General features: G+C 48.9%; 1 protein-coding gene across 2 annotated transcripts; it reads right to left on the bottom strand.

Moving 5' to 3' along the window:
- Nucleotides 1-15,907: 15,907 nt before the first annotated feature.
- On the bottom strand, nucleotides 15,908-22,540 carry Iba57 (iron-sulfur cluster assembly factor IBA57). Of its 2 annotated transcripts, none has more exons than XM_052194145.1 (3): nucleotides 22,133-22,540; nucleotides 17,292-17,632; nucleotides 15,908-17,129 (listed from the first exon to the last, which is right to left on the bottom strand). In XM_052194145.1, exons 1-3 carry the CDS (start codon nucleotides 22,471-22,473, stop codon nucleotides 16,735-16,737), a joined length of 1,077 nt encoding a protein of 358 aa, XP_052050105.1. In that variant the 5' UTR covers nucleotides 22,474-22,540; the 3' UTR covers nucleotides 15,908-16,734. The 2 variants fall into 2 exon arrangements, with proteins under 2 accessions (XP_052050105.1, XP_052050106.1); XM_052194146.1 differs by lacking the exon at nucleotides 22,133-22,540 and adding an exon at nucleotides 19,579-22,116.
- Nucleotides 22,541-24,421: the final 1,881 nt, after the last annotated feature.

The raw sequence follows: 24,421 nt of genomic DNA, 5'->3' as shown, positions 1-24,421 counted from the left end.
CTCCCGCCTAGAGAGGAGACGAGTGGCAGCAGGGAAGCCTGCGGTGGGGATGGTGAGACCCGTGACGAGCCAGAAGTGAGGGAGGTATACAGTTCTCCCTGCAGGCCCCATCTAAAGACATTGGGAATGGGGGGGTGGGGGGGCGGGGAATGCCAAAGCTTGTCTCCTGAGGCTCACACACCCTCTAACTAGCTGCCAGTGCCGTGGGATCCAGAGGAAGAGTCTGCTGGACGAAGTCGGCTTCTTACCGCCTGTCTTCCCCCTATTCTGGAGGCAAGGCCAGGGTTCCGTGTCCTGTGGTAAGGACCCTCTTCTAACTGGTTTCCCCAGTGCCTGCCTGGCAGAGGGGGCAGGAGCACTCTTGGAGTCCCCGGTTAAGTACATCCATTCTACATTTCTTATGGACTCATCATCTCCCCAAAAGTCCCACACCCTAACATCAGTATTATGGGGGGCAGGGGCTTTAGCATGTGTATTTTAAAGGAGATATTACCTGATCTCAATAAGGAAAGAAAGAAATGGAAGGTACCAGTCCCAGGAGCAAGATCCTGATGGTTGTTGTACAAATAAGGGCCCTAATGGGTATAGGTGTGTGGTATGTGAGCATCAGTGTCTGCACAGGTGTTAGTCCACATGTGTGCACTTGTGTATGGAGACCTCAGATTATGTGGAGGCATGTGTGACTCACGCCCTCCCAGGGCACACATGGCAAGGGAGGGAACACATTCAGGTTCCCTGGCTTTGTCCAGGGCCTCTTGGGAAAACTAGGACCCTCTTTTGTTTAGGGTCTTGTTTTGTAGTCTGGGATGGCCTTAAGCTCGTGATCCTCCTGCCTCAGCCTCTTGAGGGCTGGAATTTCAAGAACACATCAGGCCCAGGTCCTCTTTAAGTGCAGCACAGCCCTGGTCTCTTGGTGGTCCTCACCATCATCGCCCTGGCTCACCCATGAAGTACCACCATGGCCGGGTTTTCTGTCCCCTCACCTGGGCTGAGTCTAAGCTTCCTAAGATTGCAGTGGCCCATGCAGCCTTGTGTATTGTCCATACACCCAAGGCCAGGGGACTCAGTGCTTAGCCCAGGATCTGTCTCCACTCCTTGCTTGAGTCTTTTGACAAAAGGGCCGTTCCCTGAATCTCTTTTTGTCATAGACTGCAATAGAAAAGCAGATTCAGACTCCAAAGCCACAGACACCAATTCCCACATGCTTCCAGGGAGTCTCACAGCGAGGATGTTTCTAAGGAGAGAGGCTCATTGATGGAACTGAAGGAAATATGGCCACCGGGAATATGAACTGAAGGGAATACAGCCAAAGCACCTGTTTGAATAACCCAGACAGCGGGCGCAGGAAAGGCCATAAGAGTAAAAAGCCCTCCCCTTGGTGGGCACACTCAAACCGAGAGGTAGTCAGCATGTGGACTGGAAGGAGTGGTGACAAACCAGGGCTATGGGGCACACATCCTATGGGCCAAAAGCAGAGAGGCTGGAGACACACAGGACCAGGACCATGCTGTCACAGTAACCAACCACAGGTCTCTACAAGGCCTGGACTCCTCCTGTTCTATACAGTTCTTCCTCCCTTTCTCTGTAACCCTTCCCTCTCTGCAGCCCTGGCCCCCTCTCCCACGTTCTCTCCTCTGAGCGGGATGAAAGAGGAACTGCCCTCCCTTTTCCTGCCTGGAAGCTAGCACTTGGAGTTCCTTGTACCTCTCCTGTGTCCTCAGGATGTGGGTCACCTCTCTTGCTGTGTATATCTATATTTCTGTCTGTCTCCTCAGGCCACTTCTCTACCCCAGCAGGGACACAGTCACACACACTGAATCTGACACTCATGCAAAACCCAAATCCACCCCAGTTCTCACCAGCTCTCACCTTTCCCCTTTGCCAGTCCCTAGCACCTACACTGCCTCTTTGCGATGTATTTATTTCACATTTGAGTGATAAATCAGCATCCGCCCTTCTGTAGTCTCCATGCACTTGATAACAGGGATTTTGTCTTAGATAGAGTAGAATTCCACTCTATGAATGTTTAATATCAATTTAATATTTGGACTCCTCATTCTCAGACTCAATTGGATACACTCAGATTTAAAATATTCAAAAAAGCTAGACGTGGTGACACACACTTTTAATCCCAGCATACATAAGGCAAAAGAAGTTGGATTTCTATGTTTTTGTGGTCAGCCTACTCTACATAGCAAGTTCCAGGTCTGCCAAGGCTACACAGTGAGACTCTGTCTCAAAAACAAATTTAAAGAAGGATTGTCTCTCTTGAACATGTATGAACTGTTCTTGTCATTAATTCCTGGGGGGGGGGAGAGCAGACAGCTATTTAAACAGCTTGTACATTTTATTAGTTATTACCAGCCAGCTAGAGATGAATTAAAATATTAGAGAAACTGGCTATAGTGTCTCAAAACTATATTCCCAGCACTGGGAGGCTGAAGCCGGAGCACTGTGAATGTGAGGTCATACGGACGTTCTATGCAATCCCTATGCCATTTTGAATCCAGGACTTGAACATTTGTAGATTTTGGCATCAGCAGGGTGAGGGCAGGGCATCCTGGAGCAAATTCTCTGAGGATATCATATGACAACAGTACACCCTACAGTTTATACCCACTGGTCAGTTGGTGAGCACTTGGGTTGTTTCTGTTCCTTCGTGATTATGATTAGTGCTGCAGCTCACACAGGAGTGCAGAAGCATCTCAGACTAATCTCTATTTTTTGGGCTATGTCCCCAGTGAAGCCATGGCTGGAATATCAATGGATCTATTTCTAACATTTTAAGAAAATGAGGAGATACAGACCAAAGGATGCAAAAGATAAAAGGATGAGTAAATTCTGTGACTCCGCTCTATAGGCCAGTGTCCACGTTAGTGAAACTGTGCCTCATGTCTGCTTCAGCTCGCAGAAAGCACCCCTGAAGTGGTATCACACAGAGTGGGGAAGGTGGCGGGTGTGCTCACTAGCCTCACCAGGAATTCTTCCCTAGTGTGTATACACACCAACTCATCCCATGCCATCCCTGAAAGGCATGTGATCTTTATGAGCTACACCTTGGCAAAGTAAAAGTGGGGTAAAAAAATAAATTTAGGGTGGGTGGAGAGATGGCTCAGCGGTTAAGAGCACTGACTGCTCTTCCTAAAGGTCCTTAGTTCAATTCCCAGCAACCATCACTCATAACCATCTGTAATGGAATCCAATGACAGCATCTGGTGTGTCTAAAGACAGCTACAATGTACTCATTTAAATAAAATAAGTAAATCTTTGAAAAAAAGGAACTGCTTCCCATTTAAAAAAAAAAAAGGAAAGAGAAATTTAGAAGAAACAAACCAAGGTTCTGGAACACTTTTAGTACATGTCTTTTCTCTTGGTCTGGTTTGGTTTGGTTTGGTCTGGTCTGGTCTGGTCTGGTCTGGTCTGGTTTGGTTTGGTCTGGTTTGGTCTGGTTTGGTCTGGTTTGGTTTGGTCTAGTTTGGTTTGGTTTGGCTTGGTTTGGTCTGATCTGGTCTGGTCTGGTTTGGTCTGGTCTGGTCTGGTTTGGTCTGGTCTGGTCTGGTTTGGTCTGGTCTGGTCTGGTTTGGTCTGATCTGGTCTGGTCTGGTTTGGTCTGGTCTAGTCTGGTTTGGTCTGGTCTGGTCTGGTTTTTTGAGAAAGGGTTTATCTGTATCACAGCCTTGGCTGTCCTGGCACTTGATTTGTCCATCAAACTCACAAGCCTCAAACTCACAGAGATCCTCCTGCCTCTGCCTCCTAAGTGCTGGAATGAAATGAGTGGGCCACCACACATGGCTCTATACATAAGTCTTATATAAACATATGGACAAGGCTGACGTCTGTGAAGCAGAAGTTGCACACTCTGGAGAGGCTCATGTTGAATTCCATTCTGGATGCTTTATTTGGGGAGCTGCCCAGTGCTTGGCTGTCGCGTGGATGTCAGGCACCTGGCCACCACAAGAAGCAAATTCCCACAATCACACATTTACCTACCAATGCCCTTTCAGACTAGACTCTTAGTATATATTCCCACGGAACAGTATTCCCAGCTGTATATAGCTGGTCAAGGTTAAACCACTGTCTCCTGAGAAAACTGAAGACCAGTCCTGGGGCCAAAGGAGATATGTACTTGTAGCTGCTTGTATCGTAATGCTAACTGAGGCTCCAAACTGCAAAAGATGGTCTGCATGTGGCTTCTGGGAACCTGCCCCGGTTAATTCTGATTGGAAATAAAAAATGCCAGCAGTGAATAACTGGGGAGGAAAGACAGGCAGGGTTAGGGTTCCTGGGCTTGGGGCCAGGGAGGAAGGAGGAGAAGAGGCACCATACCTGAGGAATAGGCAGGAGAAAGAAGCAGAGCAGCCATGCGAAGGGGCCAAGAGAACACGGCCCAGAGGTCAACAGTGTGGTCAAGAGCAGCCAAGAAGGAATATAGTAAGTAATGACTCAGAGTCATCGGTGGAAGGCAGACTCTAACAACATGGAGGCTAGGCAGCTGCCCAGCTACTGCGCTGCTTAAGGCTTATTACAATATAATGGCTGTGTGTGCCTTTCATTCGGGAACATAAACCACTGAGCTGGGAAGCAACCCCATGCTGGGATTGATTTAAAAATTAATACTACATGCACTCAATGTCTTGTCACTCCTGGGTGAAAACCATATCAGTGGGGAAATATATAAAACACAAATAAATCCTAAAGGTTTTTTAAAGAAAAAAATAAAGTAATTAAGATTTCTCTGGGGGGTGGAACACAAAAGCAAAATATTCAAGGACAACTCACCAGACAAAATTTGGTAGGAGAGGTCTTTATTGTACTGCTGGGTCTTTCCTCACTGGCTTTATTGATGTATAATTGTATAATTAGAATATATATATATATAATTAGAACATATATATATATGTTCTAGACAAGCAGCTTTACCACCAATCTATATACCCAACTGAGGAGTAAAGTGTTGTTTTGAAAATAATGACCAGAGTCAAGCAAACGACCTCATCTGCCCTTCACAGAACTGTCTCTGTGCAAGTGGGTGGGAACATTTTGAATCTGGACTCTTACCCAACTTTGAGGAAAAACACATCACAGTCACACTGTGCTACAAGATCACAGGTACTTATCCACACACCTAACTAAAGCCACGTGTGCCGCCGCAGAAACAGCAGTGCAGACAGACAACAGCAAATATTTTATACATCATGCATCTCCTAAGGAGCTAATGTGCTCCGTGGGTAAGGACTCCCACTCAGCAGCAATAAGGAAAGGCCTTTTCTAGCACTGCTGTTTGCCTAAGCAATTGGGTCTTTCATGTCCTCCCCACACACACAAAAGTAATAGTGAAGCCCTGTCATCCTGCTGGATGGCCATCAAGTGAGACTGAGGGGACCATCCCACAATCACAACTCTAACCCATAATTGTTCCTCTCTGAAAGAATTACAGGGATGGAAATGGAGAGAAGCCTGAGGAAAAGAAGGTCCAGTGACAGGCCCAAAGTAGACTCCAGCTCAAGGAGAGATCCCAAAGCCTGACACTATTACTGAGGCTATGGAGCACTCACAAAAAGGGACCTAGCATAACCACACTCCGGAAGATCCAACAAGCAGCTGAAAGAGTCAGATGTAGATATTTGCACCCAACCAATGGACAGAAGCAGCTGACCCCTGTTGTTGAATTAGGGAAAAGCTGAAAGAAGCTGAGGAGGAGGGCAACCCTGGAGGAGGACCAGCAGTCTCAATTAATGTGAACCCCCAGGATCTCTCAAACACTGGACAGGCAGCATACACCAGCTGACATGAGGCCCCCAACACACATACAGCAGAGGACTGCCGGATCTGTGTTTATTCAGAGATGATGTGCCTAACCCTTAAGGGACTGGAAGCCCCAGGGAGGTTAGAGGTCAGGCAGAGTGGAGGAGTGGAGACATCCATGTGGAGACAGGGGTAGGGAGGAGGGATGGGATGTGGAAGAGTCGGGGGAGGGGGCTGGGAGGAGAATAAAACATGGAGTACTTTAAAAAAGTAATTGTGAGGTATGGCTGTCCTTGGCCAGTAATTAACTCAAAATATCTTCCACATTGGTACACACCTTAAACATATAAGATTTTTTTACATGACTGATTGGTTAGTTGGTTGGTTGACTGATTGGTTTTTCAAAGCAGAATCTCTCTATGTAGCCTTGGCTGTCCTGGCACTCACTCTGTAGACCAGGTTGGCCTTGAACTCACAGAGATTCACCTGTCTCTGCCTCCTGAGTGCTGGGTTAAAGGCATGGGCTACCACCACCTTGCAAACATATATGGTTTTTAAATGGACAAGGACCTGGCTGGCTGTAGGTACCCAGGAAGCGTGTTCAACATCACTCATCATCTCATGGAAATGTGATCAGAATCGTAAGGAGCTATCTTATGCACTAGCCCACACAGACAGATATAATTAAAAACAATAAAAGCAAGTCAGAAGGCGTGGCACAGGCCTTAACCCCAGCACTTGGGAGACAAAGGAAGACAGCTCTCTGTACATTTGAAGCCAGCTTGGTCGACATCTCAAGTTCCAGACCATCCAAGACTACATGGTGAGACCCTGTCTTAAAAAAAATAAATAACACACTGGGCATGATGTTACACATATTTAAACAGGAACATCTCTGAGTTCAAAGTCAACCTGGTCTACAGCCAGGGCTACACAGAGAAGCCCTATCTAGAAAGGAGAGAGAGAGAGAGAGAGAGAGAGAGAGAGAGAGAGAGAGAGAGAGAGAGAGAGAGACAGAGAGACAGAGAGAGACAGAGAGAGACAGAGAGAGACAGAGAGACAGACAGAGAGACAGAGAGAGACAGAGAGAGACAGAGACAGAGAGAGAGAGACAGAGAGACAGAGAGACAGAGAGAGAGAGAGAACAGGAGGTAATGTAATTCTGTGGAGGTGAAATGTCCAAAAATGACACATTCACATTTTATTTTATTTTGTGCATTGGTTTGAGGGTAGCAGATCTCCCAGAACTGGAGTTACAGACAGTTGTGAGCCACCATACGGTTGCTGAGAATTGAGCCAGGGTCCTCTGGAAGAGCAGCCAGTGCTCTTAACCTCTGAGCCATCTCTCCAGCCCTGACATTTACATTTTCAGTGGGAGACTTTATGTAATAAAAGAGTCAGTGAAATTGTGGATAGACTGAAAGTATGCACCCTAAAGAAATAAAGCATATAATGAACAAAGAAAGTAGGCTGGGCCTTGGCACCATCTAAGACACCTCCGAGCACATGCGCACACGTGTGATGAAACAAGTCGCACATATGAGGAAAGCCTCACGGGATTAGCAGTCAGAAGGCAGATGAGCGAAACATGGAAATGGTACTGACCCAGTCTGCTCACTGCACATGGTCTTCATGAGTCAAACTACCACATACATTTGTGTTATTAAAAGAATAATTAAATTTAGAGCAAACGAGTACATTTTTTTCTTGGGCTGGTAAATAGCTTTTGAAGTAAAAAAAAAAAAAAAAAAAACAAGTTTGATTGATTCCCAGACCCCACACCATAGAAAGAACATGAACTCTAGAACATTGTCTTCTGACCTCCACATGTTATACACATGCTCATGCATGCGAGTGTGAGCACATACACACACACACATACACACACACACACACACACACACATGCGTGCACACACAGAGGAGAGTTTATTTTTGTTTTTAGTTCTTAAGCTTTTTTTTAACCCTAACTAAATTGAATATGATAGATTTTCTAGTGTCCCTTTGCTTCTGCAGATATAATTGCCCAACCTATTGTAATCTAAACTGGGCATGGATAGTGCGTTGTGGGTTCTATGGGGAAAGGATAAATCATTCTCTCCATATAAACAGCAACCTGCTGTGTAACTTTTCCTGGGGAGACATGAACAAACATCTATTCACCCATCCAGGGCACCCATGGCAGATCAAAGAACCATTCATTCATCCAATTGCATCTCAGTGAAACAATGAGTTTATTGGGGTTATTTACAGGAGCATGAATGGCTCCAGGAGGCTGCATCACTGAAACGCCCATTGCAGAATGGGTGACTGGTCTCAAAGCTGCAACCCTGAAGTTCCCTAACCCCGAAACAGTACATGTAACTTTGTACCGTGTATCCAACCTTGGGGAGGTGTCGCTGGGTTGGCTAGTTTGTGGGTTCTTCTGTCTTCCATCCTTTACCCTTTTTCTTCCACCCTTTCAACTTCCTAACACTAGATGGGGGTGGGGCAGAAAGGAAAGGAAAGAGATCCCTGAATAGAGTTAGGGGTCCGTAAGGTGGCAATGTTATCCTTAGACTACTTCCTGCTGATCAGGCATGTTGAGTTCACTGGGTAAGTCTGATCCTTGCTGTCTGGACATCTAATTTCTTCTTGTTGTTTCTTCTTTGTGAACAACTACTTAACAAACCAACACTCAACAACCAACAACCCAGAAACAACCCTTCACCTCTCAGGGCCCTGGCACTTTAGGTACCCTCTTGAAAAGTCCCCAGAATTCCAAATGACACATAATCTCAGGAAACTATCTGCAGATAGAAAAATCACACTGCTGCTAGAGCATGAGGCAAATCACATCAGCTTCTGTGGACAATCTGAGGCAGATTGTCCAACCCATATCCCCACACCTGAGATTAAAACAAAAAAAACATATTCTTTCAATATTTCTGGGTTGGTTTTTTTTTTTTTTTTTTGGTTTTTTGGTTTTTTGGATTTGGATTTTTCGAGACAGGGTTTCTCTGTATAGCCCTAGCTGTCTTGGAACTCACTCTGTAGACCAGGCTGGCCTCAAACTCAGAAATCTGCCTGCCTCTACCTCCCAAGTGCTGGGATTACAAGTGTGCGCCACCACCGCCCGGCGGGTTTTTTTTTTGTTTGTTTGTTTGTTTTGTTTTTTTTTAAGAAACCAAAATTCCAGAATTCTCACTGGGCAGTGCAGGACTTGAGAGCCTTCTAAGTTGTCTAACTTCCTTACTTGGAGATCTACCGCCCTCCTTCCAAAAGAAAATCTTCCAATTAAATGGAAATGCCCACACAACAGAACCAAACAGCTGAACCATTGAAAAATGCTAAATCAAGCACTTTTACTAAATACAACATGCACAAAATGACGATCCTGGGAGTCACTCTAAACATCCTGCTGGTGGGATTCCAAGGTTCTCCTGTTGTGGATTCTGGGAAATTTTCTTCTGGATCTCTGTTTTCTCATTATGTCCACAGGGAATTCTGTTGTGAAGACTCAGTGCAAAAACCTGACAATGGCCACCCAATTTGGTAAAGTGTTCCATGAGGAAAAACTTGTCTACAAATGTAAACAATTTTAAGTAAACACGGAATGTTAATAATCCATCTTATGCCGGCTAAAACAAATGTCAAGAAAAAAAATCTTTTGGAACAAAGGATTTGCCAAGGCTTTGAAAGTGTTTGTGGGAAACCTTTCTGATGTATTCAAGGGAGACAAACCACAGGAGGTCTTGTACCAGTGTACTGTGTCATCGCCAGCCATTGCTCCCTTGGTCATAATTTAAAATTAGTCATTGAACCAGGAGCCGTCATGGAAGAGAGTGGCACCTTCCACCCCAACAGCTGCCTCCTCTCCTTGGAAATGCTAAGATTAGGGCTGGACAGATTCCTAAGAGAGAGATTGACAGCCGCAATTAACTGAGTGACTTAATTTGGCAACCCTTCAATCCCATCATAATTAGAGCAGTGCTTCTTTCTCCCACATCCTACAAAGTGACTCAGAAGAGCCTGAGTCTTTGATCTCTCAGGAGAGCTTCAAGCACCAAACTTGTGTTCTGGACATCAGGTTCTAGCCATCATCGGGCCGTTTAGCATCCTCAGCTTGTCTTCTTGTCCCATAGCTGGGCTGATGGGTGCCTTTGATGAAAGTAGGACTTTCATGGGGCAATCAATACTAGGTCACTCTCCAGCAGCGAAGGCCAAATCTATACAGCTGGAGAGTACAGAGCAGAGAATGGAAGGAAAGCTGCCTATACGTGCTAGTGTGTGTGTGTGTGTGTGTGTGTGTGTGTGTGTGTGTGTGCATGTGTATTGGTGCACACAAGTGCACATGCACCTGTTTGGTAAGCTTGTTGGGGAGTGGAGAGCACCGTGTGGGAGTTCGAATGCCATGGTGAAAGGGCAGGTCCAGGGGGCAGAGGGGAGGGGTTGATCTGAAAGGGGAATTGAGGAGGATCAAGTCATTCTGCTCAAGGACCCTTGGTGGTGAGGATCAGGAACTGGGGGGAGGGGAGCGTCCACTGAGGTTGAGCCATTATTGTGGAAGGCATCTCTCCAGAACTGTCAGGTTCTTAGTGACCTGCAAGCAGGCTGTGACCCTGGCAGAGACATCTGAGATAGCCCTTGTCAGAAACACCTGCTTCACAGCCTCCTGGCTTTATGTATTACGTGGCTGGGACAGAGAAAAGCCACTCTGCTGACTCTGATGGCTCTCGCACTGTTTATTCTGGTGTTGGGTGGGCAGACAGACAGACGGATGGCTGTGTCGAACTTGGACACTGCCCCTCGTGTGTTCAGACCTAAGCATCCCTGTGGCAGAGTGGGAAGGCTGCTTTAGGCAGCCAGTTCTCTCAGAAAAGTGCCAGACAGGCTGCTGCTTCCAACATATTATGGGATGGAGGGCATCCCCTCAAAAGGCTATGCCAAAGTCTCTCTCCAGGTCCTGGGGCAGAAGCTTATTTATAAAGAGTGGTTTTTTTTTTTGTTTTTGGTTTGGTTTTTTGGTTTTATGAGTCAGGGTTTCTCTGTGTAGCCCTGGCTGTCCTGGAATTCACTCTGTAAACCAGGCTGGCCTCGAACTCAGAAATCCACCTGCTCTGCCTCCCAAGTGCTGGGATTACAGGTGTGCACCACCACGCCCGGCCTAGAAAGAGTGTTTTAGCAGCAGCAATCCAGTCATGATAAGGATAGTAGGGTGGTCTGGTCCAGTAAATGGTGTTCCCATGAGAAGTGGAAATACAGACACAGAGATAGTTGCAGACACATGCAGAGGCCATGTGAGAGAACTCGTTCAGGAGAAGATGTCTAAGTACAAGGAAGGAGGCTGGAGTGACACAGCAGCAATGAAGAGACACCAGGTGCCACCAGGAACCGAGAGAGCTGGGGCCTCTCAGGGGGCACAGGCCCTGCCCACACCTTGCAGTCTCTGAGAGGAACCTTCACCTGATTTGTGATCATTTTTTTATTTTATGTATATGAGTACACCATTGCTCTCTTCAAACACACCAGAAGAGGGCATCAGACCCCATTACAGATGGTTTTGAGCCACCCTGTGGTTGGCGGGAATTGAACTCAGGACCTCTGGAAGAGCAATCTGTGCTCTTAACCGCTGAGCCATCTCTCCAGCGCCATGATCATTTAAAAGTCATGAGACACTAATTTAAAATTGTAAACAAAACTCAGGCTGATTAAGCAGAACTGAGGAGCTGGAGAGATGGCTCATCAGCTAATAGTACTTACTATTCTTACAAAGGACACAGGTTCAATTCCCACCACCCACAAAGCAGCTCACGCCCATCTGTAGCTCCTGTTCCAGGGAATCTGATGCCCTCTTCTGGCCTTCATGGGCAATGCATGATGCAGTACACAGACAAACATGCAGCCAAAACATCTATACACAGGAAATAAAAATAAATCTTTAAAAAAAAATTATGCCACAGTTCTGAGATATGACCCATCGATTCAATTGCTTGATATAAGATCAACAGCAAACACTAGCGATGCCCATGCAAAACTCAGTTCCTGCACATTCACGGCAAAATTATTCATCACAGGAAATCGGCTGAGGAGGTGGCTCACTGGTAAAGGCAATTGCTGCCAAGGCTGACAACCTGAGTTTGAACCCCGGGACTCACATTAAAAGGAAAGAATCAATTCCTAAAAGTCATCCTCTGACATCCACGTATGTGTCACGGCACTGTCTTAGACACAGATATTCTCTGCAATTTCAAAAATATGCAACTTGGGACCCTTTGACTTTCCTCAGCATGGCCTTGAAGAACACCAGCTCCATGCTCGAGGGCTAGACTGTCACCGCCCTAATGACATCTTGAAGTGATGGTCTGAGCAGGCCAAGCCCACAAACCACCTGGCTCAGGACTAGCTGTGGGGAGACTTCCAGCCACAGCCACAGATACCCAGACAAACAGCTCATCACACACTGCTTGGAGACGGAGGAGTCTAAGCTCGGAGTTCACTGGGAGCTACACCCACCCTGCGGCCATGGCTGGCTGTCCTGTTCTGTGTGCGGGGCTGCCTGTCTATGGTCAAGTTGGCTGTTGGCAGGGTCACATGGGAAGCCCATGAGTGTTTGTCTAGCATGCAGAAAGCACCTCAAAAACCAGGTGCAGAGGGGCACACCTGTCACCCAGCACTTAGGAGTGGATTCTGGAGTTTCAGACGTTCAAGGTTATCTTCACCTATATATTGACTTCAAGGCCAGTATGAGAACACATAAGTCCCTGGTTTGTTGTGCGTGCTTGCTTGCTTGCTTGCTACTTGCTTGCTTGCTTGCTTGCTTGCTTGCTTGCTGCTTGCTTGCTTGCTTTTTAAGGTAAGAAATTAAGAAAAGAAAGAAAGGAACAGAGCCCCTTCTGGAAGGTCATCACCTACGGCACAGTTGCTCCTTTGGCTTCCTATTTCTCAGTGACCTACATGCTCCACTTGCTTCCTCCTTGTCAGTGAGGAATATGGCCTGTCCCTGTCACATGTGACAAAGCAGCTGACAGGACAGAGTCCTCACCACCTTTGTTCCCACACAGATGTCCTAGCCCTGATGTAAACCATAAACCAGGCCATTGAGGCGCAAGGGACTGAGCCTGAATACTGTATCCAGACCCAAGGGACAGCTCTAGAGCTGTGCCCATGTGATACTGCCTGATTGGCTCTCCCACTGCTCCACTCCCAAGGCCATTTCCCCATACAAGAGTCTGGCAAAGAACCCATGGGGAGGCTGCTTATCCCATAGTTCTTTGTGAATAGGAGCTGGGGTAACAGCGGGGAATCCTGGGGAGGGGTGCGAAGACTTCCCACATCTCAGAGCATAAACAGTATCAAATCTGTTGAAAAGGGCTGACCTTCTCGCTTTTCTGCAAGTACCATGTCTTTAATACCCTTAGCTGTTTTCTGTTTTACTTTCCGTTTACGGAGACTGTACAACCCGACCCAGGACAAAGGGTTGGGAATAGGGGATAAAAAAATACTCAAGTCTATGATAAGGGGACACTCCTGACTCCCAGAACCCACTTTCAACAAACTCCACTAGTACGTGACAATTTATCAATATAATTTACGCTACACCCTTCCCGTGCTCTCCCTCCAGTCCTTCCGGAATTACCCTAAAGTCACTCACTGGATGCTGTCTGTATTACACTGAGTTCCTGTCTCTTACCCTAGCTCGCACTCTCCTGTCTTCTCCGCACTCTAGGACAGTCACTCTTGAGGCTCAGTGGTTCCCAGCTCCCAAGGCTCCAGAAAATACATCCTACAGATTTCCTTCTGGGGGAGCATTTTTTTCCAGTCAGGGTTCTGCATAGCCCTTGCTGGCCTTGAATCCTCATCCGCCTTGCCTGTCCCACGTGCCAGAGTCACAGGCACGCTCTTGGCATGTCCCACTTAGAACTTGTCTTTCTACAATCGTGCTTGATCCGTTCAGCAGCCTCCCCCCACCCTCTCACACCTTACTTTAACCCAGCAGCCAGTCAGTCTGGGTCTTGGGGCCCAGTGTGATGGCTGGAGCATGTAGACACTGTGTGATGATCAGCTCGAGGTGGTCGGGTCACACGCTTGTCATTCCTTTGTGGTGAGACGTTCGGCATGCTCTTCCAGCTATTTTGAATGATGTGACCAGCATCATTGTCTGTTCACCCTTCCACGTACCAGAAGAGAATGTGTTTGTCTCACTGTGACCTTGTGCCTGTTAACCCATCTCTCTCCTCCCTCCGGCCTCGGGCCCTGCTAATCACTAGACCCTCTCCCTGTACTCAACTGTAAACCCTTTACCTAATATATTTCACATAGTTATCTTATAGGATGTGCCTGGTTATTCTGTCTTAAAAATTGCAGACCTGTCTTTCTGCCGGCCCTTTCTTGTAGGTTTCTATTGAGCATGTGTGCAAAGTTTCCAGTATACTATGAGGTTCTGGCCTATGAAACCTCCCTGAAGGGGAAGAGCCTGCTCTCCCCAGGCTAGTCAGCTCCTAGTGTTGCTGGCTTTGGCTCCGAGCCTGCTCCTACCCCTTTGACAAGCAGGCCTCACTCTTTCCCTGAAGAACCAGGTGCCCAGTGATCAGGCAATCACCCCTACAGCTTGAGCCTGCCAACATCCCTTAAATTACCTGTGCTCTTTACAGTGCATGACCCTGACAGAGGTAAATTTACCCCTGCTCCTTCCTGCCTTCTGGCCTCACAGGTTCTAGGGGCCTTTCCCGTCATGGTGTCAAAGGTTTTGAGTCCCTGTATCCTAGAAATGCAGTCCCTAAAACCTGGGTTAGAGGTAGTTTTAAAAACAAAAACAAAACAAACAAACAAAAAACACTCCAGAATAAGAGCCACACCCTTTTTCCCCTTAATTGGTTTATTTTTCACAGATTTGTGCTTTGTACAAAAGCAGTTAGGGGTTTTCAAGTGTCTACACTGGGGTCTACACTGGGGTCTATGCAGATCCCCAGGAGAAGGTGAATACCAAAGTATTCTGCATCACTAAGAATGGCCCTGAGGTCCTGTAGATCAGCCCAGTGCCGGCTGCCTCCACTCATCAGCAATTTTACTGTGCGGTGCAGTGCTGCTTTTCCAAACTGCGGAGATGCATCAATGTCGACTATGGAAGAGCCCAAACAGGGGTGGAGGGGTAGGGGGCAGGGGGCGGGGAGATGGGTGACTCACAAGGCGGGGCCTCGGGCCAAAGCAGCATCCCGACTCTTAGAACATTTCTGGCCTCCTTCTGAAGGCTAGAATGTACTCAAAGCAGCCCCAGAAGCACCAACCTCTGTGTGGGCACTTCCCCATCAGGTTTGAGAGGGCAAAAGCCAGTCACATGACTGCAACCCAAAAGGAAGCTGCCTGGAGTCCTTAGGGGCCAGGTGGGGTCAGCAGGAGCCCATCAGTCACAGGCTTCCAGAGCACAGTTGGAACCCCAACATCCTACACAACTATAGTATTGCTCCTGAGTGGACAGGCAGTCAGAGGCAAAACAGCTACAGGGACAAGGCTGTCTGTCATAGGCCAGGCCAGGCTAGGCAACTCATCCGAGCAGGACAGGCAGGGTCTACCTGCCAGGCTAGGGCCTGCACAGCCTACATATGAGCTTCAGGTACTGTGCTTTGGATGTAAACTGTCCTCCAGGGGCTCAGGTTTGAAGGACGCACCTGCCTGTGGATGCCCTTTCTCTGTGTCCTGGCGCCTTACCATGTGAGTGACTCAGCCACACCCCCACTGCCATGAACTCCTCTATGAACTACAATCCCTTGAAATCTCCAGCTAGGGTAATCCATCCGTCAAGTTGGCTCTGCCAGGTCCCTGTCCCCAGCACTGACCACTCATTCGGAACCATAGAGAGTGAGGTCATTCAGGGGGCCCCAGCACATCTCGCCTAAGAGGGAGGCCACTCCCAACCCCGTGCCTCCTTCTAAGCTGCTGCACACAAGCATAAAAACAAAATACATCTTTTGAAAGAGAAAGACATGGTTGTGTCTTGTGAACACACTGGTGCATGCCTGTCAGTCTAGCACTCATAAACCTGAGGCAGGAGAATTTCAAGTTCAAGACCAACCCGGGCTATGATAGTGGGTTGCTTCCATCTGGCAGCTGGTCCCCAAGGACAGCTGTCCCAGGGTCTTGTTCTACCAGACCTGCCCAGAATGAAACAAGAGTTCCAAAAGGGCTGTTTGCAGACCGCACTTTACTAGTCCTTGGGCTTTGTGGGGAGACCCCCAGTTCACATTACAGAGGTTAGAAAACAGTGGTTCAGAGGGAGGTATGCACCCCAACAATGGCCAGCAAGTCACTCCCTACTAAAAGCATAGTGATATCCCAAACCAGCAAAAGGGTTAGCCGAGCGGAAGCCCCTCCAAGATGGACCTGAGCCCTGGGCTTCACCTCTCCTAGAGCTTCCAGGGGAATATGAAAAGACAGAAGCTCACTCTGAGGAGCGAAAGGAACTCTGGGGACAGTAGACGTATAGTCCCTGTCACTCACAGAACACACCTCCCAATCCAAGGGATCCCACCTCCCAACCCTGCACACAACCTATACAACATCTGCCCTGAGAAGAGTTTCAAAAGAACACAAAGCCTGGGCCAGCTCCTCTGCAGGCACAGAGTCCCTTCCTCCAAGGGAAAACGAAGTTAGGGACTTGGCGCCCGACATAGGCCTCCAGACCTGGCATTCGGACTGTATCAAATCTCATTTTAGAATCTCTGGTCAAACGGGAGCTCAGACCCTTCGCTCTGCCAGCATCAGGTGTCACTCTGCTCTCAGTCAGACTTCTCATGAGAGGACAGTCCACAGAGGAGGCCCTCTGTAGGAGGCTTCAGCCAATCTGTAGAGCCTGGAACACACACTTTCCTACTGGGTGTGTTCCAGAAGGCCACCACAGGAGGAGGAACTCAACCCAACAGGGCACAGCATAGAGAGCAGAAGATGTCAGGCAGAGGCTCAAAGGCATCCGGTACCTCTGAGGCCAGTGGGGCTTCCACTCCAGAGCACCCAGCTATTTGGCAGCTGTGGGCCACCAGTCCGGCACCACGGCAGTCACAGCCACCATTTGGTTCTCAGAGGTCTTGATGTGGAGAGGACCCTTGATTGTCTCTGACCGCAACAAAGCCAGTCCCACATGTCCCTGGCCAGCCCTGAACTTGCCCGCTGCCTGGCCTGTTGCAGTCACCGTCACTAAGGTACCAGGGCTGATGCCACTGGCAGGCAGGGCGCCTTCGAGCTTCACGGGGAAGAGACGCTTGCGAATGACACCTGTGTGGTGGGTCCGGGCCGTCAGCTCCTGCCCGATGTAGCAGCCCTTAGTGAAGCTCACGCCATTCATGAAGACCAGGTTGGACTCCAGGGGTAGGGCCATCCCTGGGGGAAGATCACAGACTCCCTCGGGGATGCCTGAGAATTCAAAAAACAGGAGAATGAGCACAGCATGTCCAGAGAGAAGTACAGGCTCAGCCCTGTAGGCCAATTCTGCCAAGCCCTCTGCCCCTCCATGAGTCTCCCTGCCCCTCCCCAACACCAGCCTGGCACAGCTGTCCCTCTCTGCCCTACTCATACCTTGCTGGTACCGGTACGTGTGATAATCTTGGAGGTCCCCAAGCTGTCCCCTGGGCACCAGGGCTGGGCCGTCATCCTGGGTGAGAAGCCGCCACCCCATACGTGCAGTCCGGGGGTCACGGAGAAGCATGGTGGTGGCTTCTACCCTGTCTTCTAGAGGCGCAGCCTCAGACGTTTGGGGGGTACAAGGTAGCACAGCCCACACGTGGGACTCTGGATGTGGCTCCACAGTGACCTTCCGCCGGATCTTGTACACGGTGAGGTGCTTCTGCAGGGCGCCCAGCACAGAGCTGTCACACTCCAGGAGAAAGCTTGGTGCCTCCTCCGTACAGTCTGGGAGTCTGCAGGAGACAGGCATGGGCTTAGAGCTGGCAGAGTGCCCACCCACTGCCAGCTTACCAAGCTTGAGCAGAACAACACACGGAGAGAAGAGCTGGCCGCAACACGGGGCTGCCCCTCCAGTGTGTGGCCTGTGTCCCTGAGCTATATCCACTGCTGGCCCTGGCAGACTAAAGGTCACACCCACAATGACATGAGACGGTGCCCCTGGAGTTGCCTCCACACAGGCAGACACACAAATGGAAATGCACAGACTCGTAACCCGGATGGATGGATGGGTCTGCGCTGCCACATCAGGGGCAGGCAAACCTCCATCTTCTCACAAAGCAGACAGGTACATAGAGCCCTGCCCTCAGCCACACAAGACACCTCCAGAGGAATCTCCACACAGACAGCTAAGTGCACTGTGGGAGCCAACACAAGACCAAAGTGTCTGTCCACACAGGGCTGAGCTCATAAAATGTACTGATGGGACCTAGGCATGGAGAGCGCACCCAGACCCACATAGAGCTGTACCTGCAGCTCACACGGGCACAGAAGCTTACACCACCGCGGCTAAGGACCATGGAGCACTATGGCTGTGTGGCAAGGCAGGCGGCCCCCACTGCCATGGATGGACAGCAAAGCTGTGACAGATGTAAAAAAGACACCATCCCGAGAAGGTGCTGAGCCCAGAGGCCCTGCAATGGCTGATGCAGACCCAGCCTCCTACCACCTAGGCCTGTGATGGAGAAGCTCACCCACTGGATTGGGAGAGGATAGAGGGCAGACCCCTAGTCTCTCAGAGGCTATGGGGGTAAGGGACAAACAAATAGGAGGCAAGGCCTGGGTGTCACACATCCTGCCAGGACTGGCTGAATACCAGGAGGTGCCACGACTACCCAATGGCCACAGATAGACCCAATTAGACCAAGAGTGTATAGTTACCCCCTGGGAAACAGGCCCTGTGAAGGTGACTGGACACCCAGGCGCCTGCCTCAGTCTCCTCCTCTGACCTCTGTTCCTCAGTGCCAGTCACAGGATGTCTGGAACACAGTAGCAGCCTGAGATCGCAGAGACCCAAGCTGACCTGTGCACAGGCAGGTACAACAAAGGCCTGATGCTCTGTAGGAACTGGAGGGATGAGACTGGCTCAAGTCCTCCCTGCCAGGGCAAAGCAGACATACCAAGAGAGCATATTCCCGAGACAGAGACTGAGGCTGGAGCAAGGCAGATCTCAGTCAGGCGCCTGTCCACAGTCCTGCCTGGAACAGGACCTCAAGTCTCTCTGGCTCCATGATGAAGACAAAGCTAAGCTTACTGGCAGGAAAATTAGTGAATCAGAAAGCCCTAGATAACCAAGGAACATAGCAGACGAAAGCCTCAGGAAAGAAAAGAAAAGAAAAGAAAAGAAAAGAAAGAAGAAAAGAGAGAGAGAGAGAGAGAGAGAGAGAGAGAGAGAGAGAGAGAGAGAGAGAGAGAGAGAGAAAGAAGAAGAAAGAAAGAAAGAAAGAAAGAAAGAAAGAAAGAAAGAAAGAAAGAAAGAAAGAAAGAAAGAAATACATGAGGCCGATGAGAGGGACTCACCTACCCCCGAGGTGGAAATAGTACTGAGCACTGTAAAAATCTGGAGGTTTTTATTTTCCTTTTTTTTTTTTAATCACTATTAGCAGAGCATGGTGGCACACACCTATAATCCCAGTATTTGGGGGGTGGAGACTAGAGGATCAGGGTTGCTACATATGGAACTCAAGATCAAACTGAGCTACACAGATTCTCTAAAAACAATAACCAAAACCCCGCTAGTGTTTGTATTCATCCCTTTTCTTACATCTGTAACCAAGTTCTGAAAAGAAGCCACAATGAGCCGATTATTGGAGGTCAGTTGGAGGGCACAGTCCATGATGGGGGGAGGGCAGGAACTAGAGGCTGCTGATCAGAGAGAGATGGATGCTGGAGCTCAGCTTACCTTCTCCTTTTCTCCTTTCCATTCGGAGCAGGATCCCAGGCCATGGGAAGGTGCCGCCCACACTCAGAACAAGTCTTCTCACTCATTTATCCAAACCTAGAACCTCCCTCACAGACATGCCTAAAGATTTGTTTCCTAGATAGTTCTGGGTCCTACTATTTATTTAACATTCTTTTGGCGGGCAGCCCTGATGTTTATTATGAATAAGCAAAGATGTCGGGGATGGGCGATTGACTAGTTGGCAGGTGTTGGCTTTTCCTTGCTGCACTGAGCAAAAGGACTGACAAGCAGGGAGCCAGACAACCCCATATCAGCACTTTCATACAGCAGAGCGCCCTGCTATCAGCAGTTTCCACCAGGGTTGTTTAAAACGGTTTTTATCAGACATTTTGCCATTACAAGTCTCGGGTAGATGATCTTGCTACCACTTCCAAAGTAGATCATATGGACAGCATCTTCCCAATAGTCTAGAAGAGGGACTGCTGTAACTATTACTAAAGATGTGGGGTTATGACTGCCCAAAACATGATCCTCAGTCATTACAAAGGTTGCTGACAGGCAAGCCGGTAATTGGTCCAAACAAGCCTATTGGTCACAAGCAGGCTATGAAGGCTCACTTAATGAGGCTGTGAGGAGACTCTCCTGAGCTTTGCCCCAGTGTGGGAGCAGCAGGCCCAAGAAAAGGCTTCTCTCCATTTTCTTTTCTTGCTTTCAGTAGTGTATGCTGGGCTGGTAACAGAGAAAGTAGCAAGAGAGACAGCAGAGGTCAGCAGAGGCAGTGGAACTGCAGTGGCAGCGGCAGCTGAGCAGCTGACAAGCCAAAGTTGCAGAGAAGGCGAGACTGCCAGCTGTGACAGCTGAAGCAACAGCTGAGCAATGCAACAACAGCCTGGGCAGGAAGAAAGATGGCAGACAGAGAGAGACAGCAAGCTGAGACTGAAGACAGAGAAAAGATTGCAAAGAGCCAGAGGAGAGTGACTGCAGGCCCAGGTCACTGAAGAGTCCCAGAGAGCCGTCAATCAAACCTTTCAAGCCAAAGGTCTGAGGCCCTGTGAGGAGGAGCAGTAACAACAGCTGCTATCAACAGCTAAGGACTCTCGACGTCCACACACAAGAACTGTAACACTGGCTGCTACCGAATGTAGAGGAGCACAGGAGCCTTGCAGGACCAAGGCTGCAGATGCTTAGGGTCTTCAACACTAGAGGGCAAGCAACTGCTACTATCCTGGCAACCACTGCCATCACCACGAGCAACGGAAGCCACCAAAGACTAATGCTTGTCAATTCCAGCTGCTACTGGCAACACGCAGAAATGATAGCGTCCTGGAAATGCAGTCAGATCCAAGCCTCCAGTATGGAGTCCACGCATGTGCTCTACAAAGGGCAGTGACTGGTTTAGGCTTGAGGCCCTGAGCCACCACAGGCCTAATACTGGCTGAAAGACAGTCCCGGGGTTCACACAGAACTCTATATACCGAAGTGTCATCTTGGGGCTGGTCCACGGGCTGTCACTGACATAATTCTACATTCAGAGATTTACTAAGCAAAGTAATGTGGAAAAAAAGATCTCTAGAAAGCACGTCAATGTGGTCTTTTAGCACCTGGAGACACACACTCTAGATTTCCCCCACAGATTGCAGACAACTACTGGATTCATGGCTGTCAATTCTCAATGACCACTTTCATCCTGGAATGGCCACCCTCAGGGGTTCAGGAATTAGTCTCCAGATATGAAGATTCTCCATATATTCCCACTCTGAGCATCTAGGGGCTACTGAAGAGGCTCACCAAAACCCAACTTAGAAAGACACCAGGTAGCCAAGACAGTCAGCCAGGCCTGGACTTCGGTAGGAGTCGAGAGACAGCCCAGGGACAGGAGAGGAAGGGTGGGTCTTCATATGCCTACTAGACAATGCTGAGACTTCAAGACTTAGATCCTCTAAAGGTGAGCAACTGAGGACTCAATGCTATTGACACAGGCCCCGCCCAGACTGGTCAGTAACCGCTATTCACAGTCACAGTCAGGTCTGTATAGATGACGAGTCCATACAAACAGCTGGTGCTGCAAAGAGGACCCAGAAGTAAGTTAAACACTGAGTTCTCATAACACTGGTACAGTCTGTCACTGTAGAGAGTGACTGTGCAGAGTGGATTTTTAAATAAAACTCCAAGGACCAATGAAATCTTGCTAAGAAATGAATGGGTGACAAGGCTGAAGCCCCTATCTTGAAAATGCTTAACTCAAGCTCCACTGTATAGCAGCTTCTGACGCGACTGGTTGGGGGCCCGGGCACAAGGCTCTGTGCAAGGAACTAGCCCAATCTCGATGCTTTCCATGGGACACCCGCCTCCAGGTGACCCCCTTCCCTAAGTCTAGATTGTCCTTAGAAAGCCATTTCCATTTCCAGAGTTATCTAATTAAGCCTCTTCCCAAGGGTGTCTGGCCAGTATTCCCTAGAAATCTTATCCTGGCCATCCTTCATGGGATTCTGCTTAGCCTGTTCCCTCAGGACTCTAACGCCCCTGCTGCCCCGCTCTGCTGCCCAAAGCTCACCCATACAGAATGACGTCATAGAGCGTGCGTCCCTGCACATTCAGGAAATGGGCATATACCGCACGCGCGGAATGCTGAGCCGCGCCGGTCGGAGGCCCCGAAAGCGGCAGCTCATTGGTCAATAGTCCCAACAGGAAGGGTGCAGCGTCCGGGCCGCGCACGCGCACTAAGGCGCGCCCGTCCAGCCGGAAGCAAGTCCAAGCCACACCGTCCGTGGGGTTGCTGCCGAGAAGGCTGGAGCTACGGGCTAAGCAGCGCCTCGTTGTTCCGCTCGGCCGCCAGTGCCAAGCTGGGCTTCTGCACCTCGCAGTCGCGCCCCGAAGCAGCGCCACCGCTGCCATCTTGGGTGCTAGTGAAGGCGGGCACCACAGCGGCCCCCGGCGGCGGGCGACGCGCGTGCGTGGGGGGAGTGGGCGGGGCCTCGGGCAGTCGATGGGTGCGCAAGCCCAGATAAACGCTGAGGCTAGAGCCACCCAGTGACCTTTTCCTTAGTTGACTCCTGTCCAAACCATTTGTGGTTGTGGTAAATAGATAAACGTAAAATTTGCCATCTTATGTCGGTCCTGGTGTGCAATCCCAGCCAGCCTCTCAGGAGGCAGAGGCAGGAGGATGCGTGTTTAAGACCTGCCTGGGTAACTTAAAATCCTGTCTCCAAATAAAAAGCTAGAGATAGCTCAGTGGTAGAGCATTTCCTAGCAGGCAGAAAGCCATGGTTTGCATCCCCAGTACTGCCCAGAATAAAAGGAGAAAAAAATTAGGCATTTCTTTGTTCATAGTTAAATACGGACAGTATAAAATTTATTGTCTTCACCAGTTACCTTTTTATTGCAATAATAAACATGACCAAAAGCAACTTGGGGAGAAAAGTGGTTCACTTCATTTGAAAAGGGGTTCACTTCATTTGAAAGCTCTCAGGTCACACCCGCTTATTGAGAGAACTCAGGGCAGGAACTGAAGCAAACGCTCTGGAGGAAGTTTCTTACTGGCCTGCTTTTTATGACTTGTTCAGCCTGCTTTCTGACAACCCAGAAGCGAGCATCTGCCCACAGTGAGATGGGCCCTCTTACCGATGTCACCGATGTGGTGTAAGCAGAGACCTGCTTACCGGCCCAGCTACGGAGGCATTTTCTGAAGAGTCGCTCTTCCCAGATACCTTGTGGCAAGCTGATGAAAGCCAGCGAGACCACTTTTAGTGCATTCAGCTCGGCGTCGTTCAAACGGCTGCACAGCCCTCTCTGCCATCCAGAACTTTCTCATCTCTGTGCTGACTCCTCCCAGAACCCACGCCCAGCCCCTGGTGCCCACAGGCCCTTTCTGTCCTTGGGGTTGGAAGCCTCTGAGGACCTTTGGTACCCGTCCTCTCGCACCTGCCTCTGTCCTCATGGAGCATCCATCTCTCCTTGTTGTAACACATATCAGAATTTCCTTCCTTTTTTAAGAATTGTATTTCACTACGTGAATGCCTACCTTTCCCTATGCACTCTGCTGGCAGTGGGCACTTGGGAGGTCTCTGGTTCTTGGAGCCAGGAGAAATGTTGCTGTGAAAACGACTACACGAATGTCTTTGAGATGAGGTTCTTGGGTCTTTGGGGCATACTGAGTCATATCCTACCAGGGAAACTGGAGTTCCCCTTTGTGTGTTCTTAGTCCTGCTGACAATAGAATTTAGAGATGGACTTGGAGCGCGGCGGCAGCGGCACATGCCTTTAACACCAGCTTTGGGCAGACAGAGATGGGCACATCCCTGTGAGGCCTGGCTGGTCTACAGAGCTGGTCTCAGGACAGCCAGGGCTACACAGATAAGCCCTGTCTTGTGGGGAAGGGAGAAGAAAATTAGCAGTTGAGAGAAAAACAACAAAGAAAGTAGGTGTATTAGATAGTTTTTTTATGTCAACTTGACACAAGCTAAAGTCATGTGAGAGGAAGGAAGTGCAATTAAGAAAATGCCTCCAGGACTGGAGAGATGGCTCTCTGTGATTAAGAGCACCAACTGCTCTTCCGAAGGTCCTGAGTTCAAATCCCAGCAATCACATGGTGGCTTGCAACCATCTATAACAAGCTTTGATGCCCTCACCCTCTTCTGGTGTGTCTGAAGACAACTACGGTGTACTCACATATAACAAATAAATAAATCTTTAAAAAAAAAAAGAAAGGAAGAAAGAAAGGAAGAAAGAAAGAACAAAAGAAAGGAAGGAAGAAAGAACAAAAGAAAGGAAGGAAGAAAGGAAGGAAAGAAGAAAGAGAAAGAACAAAAGAAAAAGGAAGAAAGAAAGGAAGGAACAAAAGAAA

This window comes from Apodemus sylvaticus, chromosome 10, assembly GCF_947179515.1.
Source record: "Apodemus sylvaticus chromosome 10, mApoSyl1.1, whole genome shotgun sequence".
Classification (NCBI taxonomy): domain Eukaryota; kingdom Metazoa; phylum Chordata; class Mammalia; order Rodentia; family Muridae; genus Apodemus; species Apodemus sylvaticus.
Note: the sequence above shows the minus strand (reverse complement) of the source record. Positions and strands in the feature narration are given on the sequence as shown.